This window comes from Mobula hypostoma, chromosome 11, assembly GCF_963921235.1.
Source record: "Mobula hypostoma chromosome 11, sMobHyp1.1, whole genome shotgun sequence".
In the NCBI taxonomy this organism is placed as follows: domain Eukaryota; kingdom Metazoa; phylum Chordata; class Chondrichthyes; order Myliobatiformes; family Myliobatidae; genus Mobula; species Mobula hypostoma.
In genome coordinates this window covers 14,509,426-14,524,218 of record NC_086107.1, presented here as the reverse complement: position 1 = coordinate 14,524,218, position 14,793 = coordinate 14,509,426, and the positions used below count along the sequence as shown (strand labels likewise).

Here is a 14,793-nt window from a genome sequence, read left to right as displayed (position 1 = left end):
GTCGATTAATGACAATCACGGCAAAGATTTTGAAGCTAGCGTGCTAATTATGTAGGTGTAGAGAACATTGCTTCTCTTTCCCACCCTCAGAGTTACTAACCTCGACCTTCTAAAACAGACGTAGTTTGTTACAGTAATTACGCATTGAATGCATGTTCGCATTTCAAAAGCACTTATCGTACAAGGGCCAGAAAATTAGTCGGAAGTGGTGATTAATAATTGCCCTCTTACTAAAAAGGGAATGTAATACACATCAGATTATCAAACTCTGATTGGAACCTCCACTTTCCTCAGCTCTATGTCTGCAAGTATATCAGCCGATCAAGGCTAGAAGTGCATTGATTCAAACAGTGGGGTATATTGAACAGGCTGCCGCGGGGACGGTAGCAATCTGATCACAGATAAGGACGATGCAGCGTGAGAACCCTTTTTGTGTACAATTCCTCTTTAACCAGATAAAGGGATTTCAAACGATGTACTATCATGAAAAGAACGAACGGGGGAGTGGGAAGAGAAGATTAAACGGGAGTGAAGTGTGTTCACACTTTTACGTCAAATCTTGGACGTAAAAAAGGCAGAAATGAGAACTCCGAGAAAACAGATAAACCAGCAACCGGAAACAAAATTTCAAATAGTATATTAATGTCAACATAGCACGATTAAAAAACGCGTTTGTATTAAAATTCGCGCAATTCATTTCTCGCACTAGTTCGGTTGCTGTGAATGGTTTAACGCCAACATCTTAGCGCATGGGGTTTTGTGACTAACCCGCGGGCGGTTAGCCTGCTCACGGTTTGGGAATAGTCTTATAGATAATTAACGGTGAAATAGTTGGCCTGAAACTCTTGATGCCGCGATTTTCCACAATGAATGAGCATAGACTTCAAACGGATTCACCACTTGTGCGGCCTGTGGTTTGAGCCTCGCCACATGAATCCCGCGGTGGGAGATCTGGCACCCTGTTTTTCTAGGGGTGGGAGGGGCAGGGAGGGGGGCTGGGGATGATGATGACTGGTCAATTGCGGCTGCAAATGCGTTTGAGGCTTCAGAAGAGAGAAAAAAATGTTCAAAAATTCTCTTTGCACTGTTCACATGAAAGCATGCAATTACAACTCCTTCACCGTCCTCTTAGGTCAATGGCGTAAAGAACGGTGAAGGTGATACATGTCTCATGTTGTTGCATGCTTTATCCCAAGTTGCCCCCTAACTCTAACGGAGAGCGAGTGAGGTGGGAGAAGCTGTAGGGAACTGTTACCAAGGAGGACCACCAGTTTTTCCCCTACTTGGTGGAGAGCCTTCTCTCACCACGTCTCTGCACCGCTCCGAGGCTCGAGTTAGTTTTCGGGAAATCGTTCCAAACGCCTCTATCTCCCGAACTGTGCCTCAGATTCGCTTGATACCACCCGTGGGGTATCCTTCATCAAGTGTTTTAAAGCACCCTCGGGATCTCTGGAACCAGCAAATAAGTTGAACAGCATGTCTGTTTTTACAACCTCGCCGAATTTCACCCTTTGTAATGGAAGAGAAGGAACAGGGTGGTAAAACAACACGGGAACGGTAATGAGAAAAGCCCGGGTCTCCGACCAGAGGGAAATGTATTTTGTCAGCTCCATCAATAGTCGTGGTCGTTATTTATGTGTATTACTTATGTTAGTAGACGTCAGATCCTTAAATAATAACAAAATAAACAGGTGCATTTCCTCCGCATAGAAAAGTTGGTCTGTAAAATATTGCCTTATTTTATGACATTTTAGTAACTCGCTGGCAATATCTATTCAGAGAATGAAAGCGAAGCCTTGAAGGACCCTACTTTAATATCTCGAACTAATACAGCATGATAGCCACGTATCAATTTTAATATATACGTAATAATAGAAATAACTTACCGAGGCGTATAGGCGTCCTCTTTTGTTCATGGCCAGATATCTACCCGAAAACAAGCCTTTGATCGCCACCACTCCCACGTCGACAGCAGTTATTTCCAAGATACCTGAAAGAAATAATATAAGGATCAATGAAAGAAGATAGGTGGTTTTAATATTTGAAAGGTCTAGGTAGAGTGAACGCGGAGAGGATGTTTCCTATAACGGGAGAGTCTAGGAACAGAGAGCACGGCCTCAGAATAGAGGGACGTCCATCTAGAACGGATATGAGATGCAATTTGTTTAGCTATAGGGTGCTGAATCTGTGGAATTCACTGCCACAGACAACTGTGGGTGTCAAGTCATTGGGTATATTTAAAGCGGAGGTTGGTAGGTTCTTGATTAGTAAGAATTTAGAACATAGACCAGGACAGCACTGGAACAGGCCCTTCGTTACACATTGTGCCGAGCAGATTACGTTAGTTAGGGCGTCAAATGTTACGAGGAGAAGGCAGGAGACTGGAGTTGAGACGGATAATAAATCAACCATGATGAAATGGCGGATCAGAGTAGATGGGCCGAATGGCTCAAATCTGCTCCTATGTCTTATGTTCTTATGTTCTAACATGCCCCGATAAGTCAGCCGAGGAATGCAGGTAAAGGGGCGGGATATGATTTAACAGTCATAATATTCCAAATAAAACATTCTGCTAAAATGACAGGAAATCTTATCCATGAATAAGAAAGTCAGCTAATCTTCGTGAAAATGGTTCAAGGCCAAACAAAATATTATAACAATTCAGAAAACGTTGATTGACACTGAACTATATAAATCCTGTAAGAATCTACTTTCCTCCCGCCAAGTGCATTTTCATCACATACCAGACGCTAGTTCCAATCGCCAGTGTTTTAAGGGGTTTCTATTTATGTTGCTCTTATATACGAATTATTCTGTCAGATGCCAAGGAGTCGCCAGATTCTTCATTTAGCCGCGTTTTCCTGTCTATAAATCTTCCTATCCCCTTTCAGTTGAGATAATCAAAACTCAGATGGTACAAGTGATTGTAAGATGCTAGTAGTTCACCCTACATGTGTATCAGTTGTTTTCGGCGTACTTCTAAACATTATTCTTAGGGAACAAGATGATTAACAGATTTCTGTGTGTCCCACCACACCAATGCGCCATTGGTACTAAGTCTGACATTGTGATGCTGCCTATTCATCCACTAATTCCAATTAATCCCAATTGAGGCTATACAGCAGTTCATTACTCTTAATGGGATGTCAGAAAAGCGCATGGTACAAAAGGTTGGGAGAAGAGTAACAATTTAAACCGCTTTGTGGTCTTAAGAAAACAAATTTGAGTCTAGCTTCTAGGCTAGCGCAACGAATTAGGATTGCATTTTGTCACTGAGCTTTCAAGGGAAATGACGCGTGTTAAGGATAAATCCGTGCAAATGCAGCTAAAGGGGTGGCTTCTTCAGAAATGGTTCAACAAAGTGACAGTCTGCTGGAGTTGGCCATTGTTGGGGAAAATAAACTACTTATCCCCGCAGATTGATTTCCTTAAAGAAGTTTAGGAACTCCGGACATGGAACTAAGCAGAGAGGTGGGTCGCGGAAACGATTTTGCTGATAAACATTGCCTTTAGCACCCAGGCCCGAAGTGTCACACTCTGGAGTAGTTCCGTTGTGGTAAATCGAGGGATTCACAAGATCTTCCTCAAATAAATGATCTTACACGTCAAAACATGGCGAGGATTCGTATTCTTGTTAAATATTGGGCGTTTAGAATACCCCACATGCCCTTGGGCTGATGAACATAAGCAGCCGCTATAAATGCGTATTGGAAAACAGAATCGTTAAATGCAAAGGGAGCAAAGTTTAGATTGTACCATGTTGGCAGTCGTAAACTGGAGTTGTCCACTCATCGTTTTGTTTTCACAGGAAGGAGGAAGTTCATTATAAACCCAATGAGAGCGCATTGACAGTGGTGCCTTTAAAATGCCCCAAGGATGCAAAAGACTGCAAAAGACTAGACATTGAAACTACGAAGAAATACTAGCCAAAAAGTAGCAACACTACAAAAAAAATCACATAGTTCATTAAGTAAGATCTATTGTACTGCAATTTAAATCTGTTTAATCTATAATGTGTCTCTGTGTAAAATCCAGAAGGATTTTTTATTCAGAAATTGCTACGCAATAGGCATCTTTAAATACAGTGTTATGCATTGAAATTACACGTAAAGTGGCTTGTATTTCACAAGTCTGAATAAACGTTTGAAGTTTCCGAATATTTCGCCTGAATGCAGTTATGATATTAATGTTGCAACATGCACGCGCACACGGTCACCACTTCACTCGCTCCGCTTGCTGGGTTAGTTCGGAAATTAAAAGGAAGATCTGCTACTCACTGAAGATGCTGTTTTTTTCCAGCGTGCCGTTGATCTTCCCATTGAGATGGATCTGCAGATGGTACTTGGTGGCACAGTAGAGCCTCCTCCGCCTGGGTGCTCCTCCGAGATGTTCATAGACCCCTCCGCGCCCCCCGGCATCCCTCCGCAGTCTGGACTCGCAGGCTGGGGATGGCGCGCACGGGACCTTAGGAGCCACGGTCAGCGCCCGGGGCGACAGCGACTGCTGTTTCGTGAAATCCAGGAAACTCAGCAACAAGCAGACAGTTATAAACATTGTGGCATGGTCAAAACACTCTCCGGTACAATCCGATGCGGATCAAGGTCTGGATTAGCTAGGTCAGGGGGTCCCATTAAAGAATGTTCCAAACGGGCCAACAGTTCGCGGGGCGCGTCGTTCTACTCGATGAAACATGGTAATACATCTGCCTTGATGTGTTGAATCAATAGTTAGTGGTCTGAGCCATCCTAATCCCAAAACGTCCGGGTTTTGTCTGAAGAACGGTGTCTGCTCCCGCGAGTCCTACTCTCCAAATAGCGCACGGCAGACTGACAGAAAAGCCACTGAATTTCACTTAAGACACTATCGTGAGATTTCGTCGCAACCCCGGTGATCGACGGCGCATAGAAATAAAAGAACTTTTCTCCGAACAATAGCTGAACTCCGACCAATTGATACAAAGGGGAAGGAGGCAAGGTATCAGTCTTGTGTGAACTCAGAGAGTGCGGCGTGGATAAGATTACAACATTACACACAGTGGCTTATTGCGGAAAACCGCATCACAAAGAAACCAGCAACGCATCTGAAGGCAGATTTTCCTTACAGCCCTTCTTAAAAGTCCAAAAGACCAATTATACATAAGAAAAAAATATACACTGAGGGTTGGAGTGAATATTCCCCAGGGCATGCCAGATCTCCCCGCTACTATCAATACAAACTAACAATACGTGACAACTTGGATGACTGATGCTAAAATGAAGCAACTTTAGAAAAAGTCTCTTTAAAAAGATGTCCACACACAAAAAAACTGCATACGAATGGAATCTCCTACGTTGCAGAATGTTTAAGGGGGCACTTTCACTGAGACGCCACTAATTCACACCTTGTGAAGTTTAACGCGACGTTTTAAACAAAAGCATTTTTTTAACGTTTTTCTCAAAAGTCCTACATGTGTGTGCAGAGTTTTAACTGTTGTGTTTCGCTCTCCATTTGCTGATCTGGTGCACTGATGCCTCTGGGCTCGGGGCTAATTAAAATAATGGTTCTGTTTCTTTTGCAGAAGCGACTCAAAACCAGCAAGCTGTTTTACTGGAAGATTCACTGTAGTCACTGGAAACTAACTTCCTTTTTAGTTACTGTCTGCCAACACTATTTCCTACTGATTTAAAGCTGCTGACATTATAAGCATCTCATTGGGAGTCACCAGCACGCAAATGAACAATTTCTTTATCTGCCGAAGCATAGAAACACTTCCCTGGACAAAATTGCTTGCTGGATATATCACCCCCTGAACAATACTTTTTGAAAGTGTCCGTTAACGTATGTCAATGTCAGGAAATCGATTGTGCAGTGCCCTCGAGTTATGGAGTGATGCTCTCATTGGGATCTCAACTGTGGCCGCTCATTTAAAAGCCAGCGGATATTTTGATGGTACTGTCGATGGAATCAGAATCTGAATTCCGAGTTCCGAACCGGCGTGTGCCACTAGCCTTTCTCCCGGACAGTTGTTTCACAACTTTTATTTTAGATGCTGGACGTGAGCTATGAAGTGAAGTTCTACTGGCCAGCATGCAGTCCTGGAGAAAGGATGGTCTAAGAGGCAGAGAGATGGGGCGACGGTGGGTGTGTGGAGAATGTGGGTCCCTGGAAATACAAGCCACTGATTAACCCTCACTCAACATCAGCGAGACAGATTATCTGGCGACCGTCCCAATCCTCCTCGTTCACTGCAAATTGGCTGCTGAGTTACCACAGCTCCGGGACGTCCAACAACTCTTCTATTAATCGAGAACTCTTTGGGATGCCCCGAAAGGGACGTGGGTGGCGCTATATCAATACAATTCCTTATCCTGATTTCCTGAACGAACAGCATTGTGGAGTTGACGATCGTTTGCTTTACTTATCTGAATCCTTGCCAGAATTTAACAAGTGCGTCTGCTTTCCATCGTTCAACCATCTACTATTTCGGAGTATGTAAATGTACCCAGGTTCAGGAGCTTGTCACCACCTAAACCAGGATGTGTTTGCTTAACAGTTGCCATTTGTTTCCAGTAATATGTCTTCAATCAGACCTCTTAACAGCAAAATTTAATCTTTGCTTAATATTACAATAAATTACAATCTGTCCAAACTAATCCTGTTTTAATACTGAACGTAAATTAATAGGTTGTTTAATGGGACGCCTACACGCAAGTGGCATTAGACAAAATTGCTTCCATCCTTACTATGTTATGGTGACCATTCTGATCATGGGTACCATCGTCTGAAAACCCCCCTGCCCTCGGCAGCTGCTGCTTTATTCAGATTATCGAGAGAGAGGGAGAAAGGGAGAGAGAGAGAGGGGGGGGGGGAGAGAGAGAGAGAGAGAGAGAGAGAGAGAGAGTTAGAGAGAGAAAGAGAGAGGGAGAGAGAAAGAAAGACAGAGAGTGAGACAAAGAAAGAGCGAGAAAGAGAGAGGGAAAGAACGAGAGCGAGAAAGAGCGAGATCGAGAGAGAGAGAGAGAGAGAGAGAGAGAGAGAGAGAGAGAGAGACTGTCCTCAGTCCACCCCTCTCTGTCCTCTACGCAAGCTACACCCATCCCACCCATCCATCGGGTTTGATATCTTCGTTCCACTTGGACACCGACTTTCTCTCTCCCCGAGCACACAAAACAAAACTGAAATTAAACTTATTTTAAAATCTACCCTCTTATAAGATCAAGTGGTTCACCCAGTCCCAGTCAGACATCAACAGTAAGCTCGCTGACGTATATTATAAGTTGTCTGATGACCATTTAAAGAAAATTTTGGCTTTTGATGTGGCCTGGTTGTGACTGAGGTTGGTACTTTAGATGTGGTCCGCTGTCTGTTTCTAGAAGCATTTTTAATTAGCCTTTAACCTCCCAGAAAGCATTTTGTGGCCCCTGAGCAACGATATGAGAACAGTTTTTGATTTATTTCTCTCTCTGTCTTTTTCTCCCTTGATCGTTTCTGTACTTTAGTCCAAGGACATATTTTTTTTCAGGGAACGATGAACACATCTTCGTTTTAACGGAGTCCATGTGGATGTTATCCACAACCGAGTCTAGGGTGGCCATATATATATATATATATATATATATATATATATATAATTTATATAATCACGTGACGGAAACTGTATCTCTGTGGATCTGGGATCCTGTTACAAGTGCATGCAATAGGCAGATGGGAGAAGGGAAATGCTTTATCTAACCAGAAGTTGCGAGTGCCAGCGGTGGTCCTGTCGGTACCAATTAAATCAGGAGTAATTTAGGTTTCCTGTGCGCTTGCTTCTCGTACTCATCTGTGCAGCGTTTGACTCCTTTAACACGCACCAGCGCTCGTTTAATTTAAAACCAGACTTCTCTTTGTATCATTTCTAAATACGCAACGCCGGCAGTACTTCAACCAGCAGTAAGCATTTCCACATATACATAGTTGTACTCCTGCCAGCATTCCCAAATCATATTTGTGAGCAGTTTTATGAATGAAAGAAAGATCGCTTCATTAAAACTTCCGAACAGGAAGCCGAGGCGCTCATGAACGCCCCCGGATTCACCGCACGCAGCACACCGCAATTAACAACCAGTTGACAATGCATGTAGCGCCTGCAAATAGGGTGAAAGCCAGGCCCTTATTGCCATAATTAGGAGGTTCGCATTTTAAAGGCGGATGCGAGGTCGTAAAACAAAGATTTCCCGGAAACGCAGCATTTTTAATCATAAAATATAGTGAGGGTGTAAAATATAGTTTAGGGATTCGCTATTCCCGATTTTCCGTAGGCTGAACATCCTGTTGGTAACTCTCGGTCAGTCAATGATTTACTGTTTTTAATGGATGTCTGAGGAATAAAAAGGGGAAGTTGCAATTTGTAGCCGCAGTAAGTAGGAGGGTGGGAGCGGCATGAGTGGAGGAGCCTCCCCCCTCCCCATTCCTCGCCAATTAAAAAGTCATTACTTGTTCAAACACAGTACATTCTACCGTCCCATAGAGCCCAATATTCAAAGGCAGTCATTAAGTGTTGCTTTCAATTCTGCTAGTAGTTTGTGAGCACAGCTACCGGTAAGAACTCCTTTTTTAAAAAAGAAAGATAAACCAGATTAACCCCGTAGTTCTGAAGAAGCCTTACCTTTCTGTAGAGCCACTTACTTCGTGCTTGTATCCCCCCACTTTTTTAAACCACACGATACAATATAGGAAAAAAATGAATTAACCCTTCACTTTTACGCGGTTGCAATTATCTTCGATTTACGAGTTAACGGGCAGATTAGTAATAATTGCCGATCGATTTTTCCATCGAAAATAACACCGGGACTGGTTAAAATAAGGGATATGTTGCGATGAATTTACGTTTACGTACGTTCTCTACTTGTTTTTTTCCTTGCTACACAATGATTGAAAGATTGAAACTCTCACGCTGTCATCATTTCACTCTACCGCTCAAGAATGTTTTTCCAGCTGGAATAATCTTATGGATGACATTAGGAACGTTGAAAGACACATTGCTGGAACATTTCCCAAGTTGAAATTCAGTGTGTTCCTATCATTCAGTTTAGTTATGTCACATCAGCTATGGAGTTTCCAACTCAATGCTCTTTCTAACAACCCTTTCCTTTTACAAAAGGGGAATATGGAACCATAGAGTCATAAAACACAGCACAGAAACAGGCCCTTCGGTCCATCTATTCCGTGCTGAACTATTATTTTGCCTAGCCCATCGACCCGTATCCGGAGCATAGCCATGTACTTATCAGGCTTCTCTTAAATGTCAACCTCCAACCCACATCCGCCACTTCTACCGGCAGTTCGTTCCACGCTCTTAACAACCTCATGTATCCCCTTAAACATTTCACCTTTCATCCTTAACCATGACCTCTAGTTCCAGTCTCACCCAGCCTCAATGGAACAAGCCTGCTTGTATTTACCCTATCAATACCCCCACATAATTTTGTATACCTCTACGTTGGAATTTTATTTAAATCACATTTTGTTTTATATATCTAAACACTGTTATAATAATACAAGATCACTTACTTTCTTAAAGAAAATTATTTAATGGTCGAGAGAGATCAAAGTAATCGATGAATGGACGTTTCCAGTCTCTAAGGGACACGTCAGAGGGCAGGGGAAAACGAGGCAGGTTTAACCCACGCAGAAATTGTTTTACTTCCAAATTGCATCGATAGAATACATGATCTACGATAATCACTCAGTGATAATAGACGGACTATTATCGAAGTTCAAAGTTCAACATAAATTTATTATCCAAGTACGTACATGCCACCATATGCTACATTTGAGGTTCATTTTCTTGCGGGCATTTGCAGTAGCTACAAAGAAATACAATGGAATCAATGAAAAAAAAACTACACACATAAACAAACAACCAATGTGCAAAAGAAGAGAAACTGTGCAAACACAACCCCCCCCCCGAAATAATAAACAATAAACAAACAAATATATATTTTCTCCAGTCCTGATAAAGAGTCTCGGTCCGAAACATAGAAACATAGAAACATAGAAAATAGGTGCAGGAGTAGGCCATTCGGCCCTTCGAGCCTGCACCGCCATTTATTATGATCATGGCTGATCATCCAACTCAGAACCCTGCCCCAGCCTTCCCTCCATACCCCCTGATCCCCGTAGCCACAAGGGCCATATCTAACTCCCTCTTAAATATAGCCAATGTACTGGCCTCAACTGCTTCCTGTGGCAGAGAATTCCACAGATTCACCACTCTCTGTGTGAAGAAGTTTTTCCTAATCTCGGTCCTAAAAGGCTTCCCCTTTATCCTCAAACTGTGACCCCTTGTTCTGGACTTCCCCAACATCGGGAACAATCTTCCTGCATCTAGCCTGTCCAATCCCTTTAGGATTTTATACGTTTCAATCAGATCCCCCCCTCAATCTTCTAAAATCTATGAGTACAAGCCCAGTTCATCCAGTCTTTCTTCATATGAAAGTCCTGCCATCCCAGGAATCAATCTGGTGAACCTTCTTTGTACTCCCTCTATGGCAAGGATGTCTTTCCTCAGATTAGGGGACCAAAACTGCACACAATACTCCAGGTGTGGTCTCACCAAGGCCTTGTACAACTGCAGTAGTACCTCCCTGCTCCTGTACTCGAATCCTCTCGCTATAAATGCCAGCATACCATTCGCCTTTTTCACTGCCTGCTGTACCTGCATGCCCACTTTCAATGACTGGTGTATAATGACACCCAGGTCTCGTTGCACCTCCCCTTTTCCTAATCGGCCACCATTCAGATAATAATCTGTTTTCCTATTTTTCCCACCAAAGTGGATAACTTCACATTTATCCACATTAAATTGCACCTGCCATGAATTTGCCTACTCACCCAACCTATCCAAGTCACTCTGCATCCTCTTAGCATCCTCCTCCCAGCTAACACTGCCACCCAGCTTCGTGTCATCCGCAAACTTGGAGATGCTGCATTTAATTCCCTCATCCAAGTCATTAATATATATTGTAAACAACTGCGGTCCCAGCACTGAGCCTTGTGGTACCCCACTAGAAACCGCCTGCCATTCTGAAAAGGTCCCGTTTATTCCCACTCTTTGCTTCCTGTCTGCTAACCAATTCTCCATCCACATCAATACCTTACCCCCAATACCATGTGCTTTAAGTTTGCACACTAATCTCCTGTGTGGGACCTTGTCAAAAGCCTTTTGAAAATCCAAATATACCACATCCACTGGTTCTCCCCTATCCACTCTACTAGTTACATCCTCAAAAAATTCAATGAGATTCGTCAGACATGATTTTCCTTTCACAAATCCATGCTGACTTTGTCCGATCATTTCACCGCTTTCCAAATGTGCTGTTATCACATCTTTGATAACTGACTCCAGCAGTTTCCCCACCACCGACGTTAGGCTAACCAGTCTATAATTCCCCGGTTTCTCTCTCCCTCCTTTTTTAAAAAGTGGGGTTACATTAGCCACCCTCCAATCCTCAGGAACTAGTCCAGAATCTAACGAGTTTTGAAAAATTATCACTAATGCATCCACTATTTCTTGGGCTACTTCCTTAAGCACTCTAGGATGCAGACCATCTGGCCCTGGGGATTTATCTGTCTTCAATCCCTTCAATTTACCTAACACCACTTCCCTACTAACAAGTATTTCGCTCAGTTCCTCCATCTCACTGGACCCTCTGTCCCCTACTATTTCTGGAAGATTATTTATGTCCTCCTTAGTGAAGACAGAACCAAAGTAATTATTCAATTGGTCTGCCATGTCCTTGCTCCCCATAATCAATTCACCTGTTTCTGTCTGTAGGGGACCTACATTTGTCTTTACCAGTCTTTTCCTTTTTACATACCTATAAAAGCTTTTACAGTCAGTTTTTATGTTCCCTGCCAGTTTTCTCTCATAATCTTTTTCCCCCTTCCTAATTAAGCCCTTTGTCCTCCTCTGCTGAACTCTGAATTTCTCCCAGTCCTCAGGTGAGCCACTTTCTCTGGCTAATTTGTATGCTTCTTCTTTGGAATTGATACTATCCCTAATTTCTCTTGTCAGCCACGGGTGCACTACCTTCCTTGATTTATTCTTTTGCCAAATTGGGATGAACAATTGTTGTAGTTCATCCATGCAACCTTTAAATGCTTGCCATTGCATATCCACCTTCAATGCTTTAAGTGTCATTTGCCAGTCTATCTTAGCTAATTCATGTCTCATACCTTCAAAGTTACCCCTCTTTAAGTTCAGAACCTTTGTTTCTGAATTAACTATGTCACTCTCCATCTTAATGAAGAATTCCACCATATTATGGTCACTCTTACCCAAGGGGCCTCTCACGACAAGATTGCTAATTAACCCTTCCTCATTGCTCAAAACCCAGTCCAGAATAGCCTGCTCTCTAGTTGGTTCCTCGACATGTTGGTTCAAAAAACCATCCCGCATACATTCCAAGAAATCCTCTTCCTCAGCACCTTTACCAATTTGGTTCACCCAATCTACTTGTAAATTGAAGTCACCCATTATAACTGCTGTTCCTTTATTGCACACATTTCTAACATCGACTGTACTTCTTCCACAGATGTTTTCCGGCCTGCTGAGTTCCTCCTGTATTTTGTGTGCGTTGCTTGGACTTCCAGCACCTGCAGATTTTCTCTTGTTTGTGATTAAATAAATAAATAAATGGTTAATTAACCAATTCCGAGAACATGAGCTGTGGAGTCCTTGAAAGTGAGCCCATAGGTTGTGGACTCAGTTCTGTGTTCAGGTGAGTGAAGTTATTCGCCCTGGTTCAGGAACCTGATGGCTGATGGGTCATACTATCACAGAGTGTATCTGATGAATAATTACAAAATCACTGATTCGGACTACCGAATAGTTTTACAACACATGACTGATGCGGACAATTAGGAACAAGCAACATGAATGCGCTGGCGCAGATGATCTTATTCCTACGGTATTAAATCACTGGTGCTGGCTTTCAGATACTCCGCATGCAAAACGGCCGCAGACTTCGAGATATAGACAACACAAACCATTTGGTCAGATTATCAGATACCTCTATCGCCATATCTGGGACAGATTGAATATAAAAATAGATAACATCCAGCCGGCATGACATCAGCAAAGTGGATTACTTGTGTACCAGATGCTGTCACTATTCCTCAATATTACATAATAAACCGATAGAGAATTAACCAGTTATAGCAACCAACACAGGAGATTCTGCAGATGCTGGAAATCCAGAGTAACACGTACAAAATGCTGGAGGAACCCAGCAGGTCAGGCAGGACGTCTGAAGAGGAATAAAGAGTCGCCGGTGCGAGACACTTCATCACCTCCTGATGAAGGCTCTCGGCCCGAAACGTTGACTCTTCATTCCTCTGCGCGGATGCTGTCTGACCTGATAGACTCCCACGGCATTTTGTGCATGTTGCTTTAGGCATAGCTATATCCTTTCCATATTTGGACGACAGAATTTTATTCTGCATTCATACTCAGTTTTAATACCGTCTGTTCCGTCCATTTTTTGTTATGCGTTGGAATATTTTCATACGTGGCAAAGCAGATCTGTTGGTCTGCAATAGCTTCAACGGCAGTGTGAGCAACCGCAAATATTGAATAGTTCCAGTTGATTGTATCAGTGCTCCGGTTTTCTGCTATTCTGGGAGGAATTGCCAATAATGCTGACTGACCTTTGAACCTTTTCTGCTGTACTTCTTTATCTCATGCCACAGTCTCTTTAGGTTGTTACTGATCTGAAGGCCTGGCCTGAGTTAGAGTCACTTTCTCAGACATCAGTGCCTTTCTCGTCCCTTGACAAATCACCGCCGAGTCTCCTTTGTCCCGTGACGCTTTGATCTCACCTGCCTGTCAGCACGAAGGACCGGGTACAGACACAACGTGACGCGAACAGCTTTCATTCCCATGTAGCACGACATTGGGGAAAAGTACATAGGTTGTATACGATGTGGAATTGCTGAATATTTGTTTTAATAGTATTAATATCTGGAATTAATAAGTGACTTTATTAAATATGTAATATAATATAAATAGATCAGACTCCTCCTAACCAAAGTGTGGATGGATCCCTTTAGCCAAACTATGACCTCATGTCCAGCTGTACCTTTGGGATCCAAGTTCTATATCAGTATGATGCCTGATAGAAGGTACTGTATGAATGGAAACCTTTTCTCCGCTGAAATTGGATAGGGTTTCTTATATGTTCAGCTTTCTTTTGCTTCTGACTTCAGGTTTCAACCGCTTCCACAACCTTTTCAGAAGGCATTAGAATACTCTACACTTTCCAACAGAATAATCTTTGTGATGACCTGTAACATTATCATTCAGTTGGGGACTATTCAGAGAACAGCTCTGGGCAGACCTGATTTCGACCAGAATGCATGAAGCATCTGACAGGAAAACATTTGCAAGAGAAAGTCTGCAAGATGCTGGAAATCCATAGCAACACACATAAACTGCTGGAGCAACTCAGGAGGCCAGGCAGCATCCATGGAAATGAATAAGCCGTCGATGTTTCGAGCCAAGACCCTTCTTCAGGACTGAGAAGAAAGGGGGGAAATGCCAGAATAAAAAGGGTGGGGTGGGGGAGGAGGGAAAGAGGTGAGTTTGAAGGTGATAGGTGAAGCCAAGCAGGTGGGAAAGTTCATGGGCTGGAGAAGAAGGAGTCATATAGGAGAGGAGAGTGGACCACAGGAGAAAGGGAAGGAGGAGCGGACCCAGGGGGAAGTAATAGGCAGGCGTGAAGAGGTAAAAGGTCAGAGTGGGTAATGGAGGGGGAGGGGGAGATGGATTTC

The 14,793-nt window shown here is 43.0% G+C and overlaps 1 protein-coding gene across 1 annotated transcript in view; it reads right to left on the bottom strand.

Annotated features, from left to right (window-relative positions):
* The window catches only part of fgf3 (fibroblast growth factor 3), a 30,400-nt gene that overhangs the window by 1,684 nt on the left and 13,923 nt on the right, over window positions 1-14,793 (bottom strand). Inside the window, exons 3-4 of the mRNA XM_063063089.1 lie at window positions 4,278-4,574; window positions 1,887-1,990 (exon numbers count right to left, since the gene is read on the bottom strand). Coding sequence (XP_062919159.1) covers window positions 1,887-1,990; window positions 4,278-4,574 — 401 coding nt within the window. The remainder of the gene's footprint in view (window positions 1-1,886; window positions 1,991-4,277; window positions 4,575-14,793) is intronic.